The following is a 6,479-nucleotide window of genomic DNA, read 5'->3' on the forward strand; positions in this document are numbered from 1 at the left end:
GTGACCTAGATTTAAAAGATCTTTCGAGGAAAGCCTGTTGTCCATGCTCCCTGGCGGGAGGTGATAAGAAAGGAAATTGTTTCAAAGAATCCATCTGGAATATGATCCTTAAATACAGGCATCCCAGAGTGCTTCCTGACTTGATTCAGTTTGCATCTTCTGTCATCAAGAAGTCTAATGTTTCACCTCTCTTATGTCTTTCAGAGATGAGCAACATAATTTTGTATAAATGGATATTTAACTGGGAAGTGGGGGATTTTTGAGTATTTAATTTCTGATTGAAAGACTCAGTTTGCCTTAAGGTCAACAGTGCTGACAGTCCTACAAATACTTATGCAATTAGTTTGGTTCAACAAGGCATTTAAGCAAGTAATTAAATGAAGAAATATTACTGGGGTCTGATCCAGTAACCTAATAGCCAAATGAATTCCCTCATTTCAGTGGCTTTTCATCAAGTATATTGGCTTCAATCAATTTGCTCTCATGCTTGAATATTCTGCAACACTGGGACTCAGGGTAGCAGGGAAAATTGTTTATCCTGAATGAAGCCATTCTGCTATCACACTTTGGTTGCTAACATCACATCTTTTGATATTTCTTTTCATTCAGGGATGACATGCAGTTGAAGACACCTCATAGTAAAATAAATGGACAGCCAAAAGGAATATCCAGGTTGGGTTCAACATCAAGTTCCCAGGGGACACCTGTCAGCCCTGCTAGACACTCAAATGTTAAGAAGGTGTCAGGAGTTGGTGGAACAACTTATGAGATTTCAGTGTAACAGTAAATTAGTTAAAAATAAAGAGCCATCCACTCAGCCAGCCATGAAGCTAGGAGCACTGTGAAGACTCAAATAACAACAAAGAAGGAGCAGCAGCAGCCGGCCACTCTCTTTTTCTCGTTTTAGGTTTGTTCTGTTTTCATCTTCCTCTTTTGGCCAAAAACCAGCTGCAGCCTTTTTCTTGAGGGAATCAAATTGTACAGTCCATCAGACTCTTCCTGAACCAACAGACTGGAACTGGCTATGACCTGACACCACAACCACAGAGCAGATTTCCTTCATGCAAGAGAGCGCTAAAGCCATTGTGCGTGCGTCCAACAAGCCTCTTGTGTACCAGTTGTGCTGTGAAAAGTACGGTCAGTCCAGGATCATTCAGTTTTTCCCATGCCCCTTCTCAGTTCTTCAGGCCAGAGATGTGTCCAGCAGGAGCCAGAGGCCCAACTGCTGTTCTGGTGCCGAGGTGGAAAGGAGGCTCCCTGTGCCCGGCCGTCTGTGCCTGCCAGAACCGTGCTGCATATCCCCAGCATTGCAACGTTCCTCCTCCTGGGCAGAAGCAAGGCAAGAACACTTGGGCCACAAATGCTGTATTGTCTTTAAAAGCCTCCCTGGCCCCAGATGGGAGCAGGAGAAAGGATAGCAACAGCTTCTCACCATTCGCGTTCCCGTGTGTGAACTCGTGTGTGTGTGCGCGCGTGTGTTTGTCTCTCATGGAAAAGGACCGCAGCACCAGTAAGGATCTTCCATTCTGACCTCTTGCTCCCTCTGGTTTTTAAAGGCTTCTCTGGCTCAGAAATGAAACCAAGCATATAAGAAAGGAGATGTGTGGATGAGAACATATTTTAAACAACTATCAGCTGCTTTCCCTGCACCCTCCTTATTACCTGTTGGATTTAGGCAATAACGTGGTTTACTGCCTCACCCTGGTGCCGTCTGTATAATCCTGCAGCAAGGTTATCATGATCTGTTGAATTTACAGTGTGTGTAACTGAGCCAAGCGTACATCTAAAGGATATAAATTTTCTGTCTGCCTAATTACTATCACATTCCCTCTGGTCTTCAATACTGTTAGACAAAGGATTTTCCATTTGGGTTTTTTTTTCCCCTGGGGAACAACTTTTTAAAATAATAACAGTCAAATCTGTTGAACGTTCTGAGGTTTCCTTTTCCTCTCTCCAGAAAACTACATTTACTTTGTTGGATTTAAAGACAACTTTACTATTAAAAAAAACCAAGAAAGGGGTGCATTACTTCTGTCACAAAGATGAGGACTGGCAAAGCTAATTTTGGGACAAATGGATTTTTTTGGTGTGTTCTCCATTCTTTATCTCCTTTTCCTTCCCATTCAGTTATCACCTCAGAAGCCAATAGTACTGAGATCTGGACCAATGCTAACTAGCCAGATCATGTGTGCAATTCAGAATATCCTGAGTGACTGTTGCCAAAGTTATTAAAGGTGATTCTTTATCACTGAGCCAGTCAGCATATGAAACCTCAGCTTCCCACCTGGTTCTCTTGGTGAATAATTTGACTAGAGAGCTAAATTCATCATCTTTCAGGATATTTGTGTCAAGGAGTTGAATCCTTTCCTGTCCTTGACTATACTGGAGAGCTCTCTAGATATTTGGTAGCAATTCAGAATGTGTTGATAACATCTTACTTGTTTTTGTGTATGTTGAGATGAATAATTCCAGAAGGCAAATATTGACCTCAGTTTTGCCTGGTTAAAATTTATCTTTTGATTTGATAAATCTTGACATCTGCTGCAATACATGCTTATCATGTCCCTTGTATATCATGTTTTGGAGAGGAAGATTGAAGAGAACATGAGAAAGTGAATCATCTCTCTGTGTAATGCTCCATGTTGCCTGAAGGAACATTCCATGAAACCTGGAAAGCAATGCAGCTGCAATAGGCCAAAGTTCTGAGAGAGTGAACTAGAAACCAGTGTGCATTTTATTGCCTTGGTGATATTTTAAATGCCTACTGTAGGGACATTGTAGAGCAGAGAAGCAATAGTCTTTCTATGCAGATTTGCTCACTGGCACGTAGAATATTGTCTTTAGTTAGAGGCACCAAGGTACCAGAAAGACGCTGGCAAACTGGAGCAGGTACAGATGGAGCAATATATATTGAAAGACTGGACGGGCTGGCTGATGAGAAGATCTAAAGGGCTACAAACATGTCACTGGCTAAGCAATGAAGTGGAAATGGAATATCATAGTTTTACAACTATGGTAGTTAAAAGATGTAAAACCAAAGGTAAATCAAAGGGTTGTCACTGGTAACCAATGGTCTACATTTAGAAGGGAGCAGAAAAGATGGAGGGGAAGGGGCAGTGGAATAGTCTTCCAAGACAGGATATTGGAGACTATTTAGAAGAGGCAAACTGTATGTAGACAAGTCATTAAAACAAATTCTGTAAGAGGTGAGCCTGCAGGGGCAAGGGGCTAGACCAGATGGCCTTATAGATTTCTTCCATCTTTAACTGTTATTAATCTGCAACTTTACCCTGATGTTAACTCCTCAGGAAGATGCAGTACTTCCTCAAGGACTGGAATTCACTCTGGTGCATAGAGTATCACAAGACTTACTTGTTTTCAAAGTATCGTGTATGCCATATGTAAGCCCTGAAAAAGGGAGGAATATGTGACACACTGAATTTGGGCTAGAGAGTTAGACAAGGGCACATTTTATCATATATCTCTGAATATGTACATGAAATTCATGCGAGCAAGGCTGAAAATTTGCACCAATGTAATATTTGAGATTTGCATCCCAGTGATGCTCTACTTTGATTGTTCTTTCTCCTGCATTTATAAATGAAAAAGCTACTGAGGAACTTGAAGGGCCAAAGAGCCTTTGAAGTTAACTACATTAGTTCATGAGGGAATTTCTCAGTAAGACTAAACACAGTATTGTGTGTGTATAAAGCACTAATATCCAGGGTTATTTTGACATAGTTCACAAGGGGTAAGGGAGGAAAGAGCAAATGCACTGTGTCGTTACAGGTTCTGATGTAAGGGTTATATATTTTGTGAGCAGCTTTGCCCACAGTTGAGGGACATTTGACTTGTTCACAGGTTTACAATGGTACCAAAGTCTTTTTTTTTTCCTTTTGAGGTTTGCATATAATTCAGTGCACATAGCCTGGAGTAAATGATTCAAATCTTCTGAAAGAGTAATCTAAGCAGGACTGTAAACAGGAGATTGCGTGCAGTAAATCCAGCCTCATTTCCACCCAAGGCACTGAACCTGCAACTATTTTCTTATAAATGTGTCTGTTTCCATAGCTCCTTTTGCGGGACTGGGGACCTATTTATTAAGTTTGATTTTTGGAGCAAAATCCAGCCCATGTTAAAGGATAGTTCTTCAGGCAGTTTACAGATTAGCAGTAAGGTTCTTCCGCCCACGTGGTCTCAGTCTTTACAGACATTGCAGGCCAAACTCTGCAGGTGGTGTAAATTGGTGTGGTTCCATCAAAGCTCATTTAGATGACACTAATTTACAGTAGGAGGGGATCTGCCATGAAAGTCCAGCACAAGTTGACACATCTTGTAAAGTAGCTTCTTTATTTTTGTCATGTTTCTTTCATGTTTCAGAAGTCTTAAATATTTTCAACATGTTTTTCTTCTTAGCTGTGGATTGTATTACTTATTTAAAAAAACAGCAATAGTTTTGTTTAGTTTATGCATCAATTTTCATTGCATATTGCATTTTATTAGCTGTTTGTTCCCTGTTCATACACTCCCATTTAGCCTCCAGGTTTTCATTGTAGTACAATCTGCCTTGAAAAGTTGGATCTCTGTATCTTTAACTGTATAATATATTGAGTATTATGAAATTAAATGTACCTTAATACATGGGTGGGAGAAAGAGGAAATATTTTTACTTGAAGCCTTAATATTTTCTTTTTTTACTACTTTCTTTGTTGACCTCATAGGAAAGTCTGAATAGCAAAGACTTTGAAACTCTGGGCCAAATACTGCACTGATATACAACCAGCATTTGGCCCCCTATGTCAAAACTGGATGCAGACATAACCTGAAGTGAACAAGGAAAAAGCCTCAGGGTGGCATATTTTCCTGAAGATCGTTAATACAGTCTCAAAACGTGTCTGTAAACAAGTACATTAAAGAAGTCTTCAAGTCTTGAATTGTTAAAACAGGTGATGGCAGGAACTGCCCTAATAGCTTACATTTGCATTCTCTTTTTAAGTTAAACAAAACAAAACAAAGGTAATTAGTTTGGTTAAAGCCAGCTGTAAGAGTTGCACAGAGCTATATGTTAGTAGCTGTGTGCAGCAAATGAACTGTGTTGTGTTGCTGTTCTAAAATTGCTAACGAAGCATAACGGTATGTCAGCTTGGCCTGAGATAATCACCCCCTGGGCGTTACAATGGACGTTCCTCAGATGATGCCTATTCTCATATAAGCCTAATGTGGAAATTGCAATGTGGTTTTCTTTGGACTCTAATTTTGGTCCAGACTAGAGATATATATATATAGATATATATATATTTGAATTTTTGTGTGTGTGTGGGAAAGATGGGGTCAAGGTCGCTGTCTCTGACAGTCTGGAAAGTTAATGTCGAACCGTTTCTATGGTCTGTATTTCACCTTTCTGCCACCTTGAATTGTTGGAATGTATCCGTGCAGGCTTTGTGGAGCTCTGTCTGTAACCTTTTTTGTGGCTCTCGTAATACATATATATTTTTTAAACCTTTGAGTCACTTCAGTATTTTCAAGTGTCTGGTTTTCACAGCTGAGTACGCATCGGGTGCATTCGTTTGCTGAGATGCTTCATGGTGCGCTGCGCTTTTTCCCTTCCTCTGGTGCAAAACGAGAACTGAAACAGGAGAACTGGAAACACCAGTTCCAGGGCAAAATCTGCAGGTGACAAAATATTAGAAGTGATTGCTGGTTAAGTCTTATTGTCAAGGTGCTTGTGGTAGAGTAGGAAATATGCCGAGTCTTTAAGAGTGTCTCCTAGTTGTGGCCAATGGATCCTGCTTTTGAGGCCACGGTAAGTGATCTGTGAAACAACACTAAATGAAGTTTTCTCTACTGCTTTTTATTAAAGCTTTGGGCTCAATAGGAATCTTCTGGTCTGGCACAATTGTGAATCATTGCTATAGTGCCACTGTGGAAAAAGTGTTATGTTGGTATTTGTTGAAATGTTCTGTCCAGGACATCTGGATTTATACATCCCAAAGATGTACGATTCTGAATCTATCTTCATTTATCTGTTTCTAGTCTTTGAAAATGCCTCCATTGGATTTGTAAGACTGGTTTATAACACACACAGTTGCCAATCCCTCCTGACAGCAGCTGCTGCAGGATTTCTGATGCCACAATTTGCATATATACACTAATTACATTAAGCAAGGATCCATTCAAGCGTGTTCATTGTGAATGCCAGTCATATTAGTGTCCTGTCATATCGTCACATGGCAGAGATTCCATTATATATGAAATGGCCAAAAATGTAATCACCAGGCTCCATTGATGTTGGCAATGTCAGTCAGAATTATATAAACTCATGATCTGGTTTAGTACATTTTATTTAAAGACATCTTGACTTACAGCAATCTTGGCTTTCCTCTCTCTAGGTAATGGATAAATTACCCAAGTTTGTATTCATTTCTCCATTATCACTTTTTATTCTACAGGACAAATTTCAGTTCATATTTTTGAACATA

The 6,479-nt window shown here is 39.9% G+C and overlaps 1 protein-coding gene across 2 annotated transcripts in view; it reads left to right on the plus strand.

The window, feature by feature from the left end:
- ZDHHC8 (zinc finger DHHC-type palmitoyltransferase 8) overlaps positions 1-6,238 on the plus strand; it is a 109,990-nt gene extending 103,752 nt beyond the window's left edge. For both annotated transcript variants that reach the window (XM_062010246.1, XM_062010247.1), the window contains exon 11: positions 610-6,238. In XM_062010246.1, coding sequence (XP_061866230.1) covers positions 610-781 — 172 coding nt within the window. In that variant the 3' untranslated portion in view covers positions 782-6,238. The remainder of the gene's footprint in view (positions 1-609) is intronic.
- Positions 6,239-6,479: the final 241 nt, after the last annotated feature.

The sequence above is a fragment of the Colius striatus genome, chromosome 17 (assembly GCF_028858725.1).
Source record: "Colius striatus isolate bColStr4 chromosome 17, bColStr4.1.hap1, whole genome shotgun sequence".
Taxonomy (NCBI): domain Eukaryota; kingdom Metazoa; phylum Chordata; class Aves; order Coliiformes; family Coliidae; genus Colius; species Colius striatus.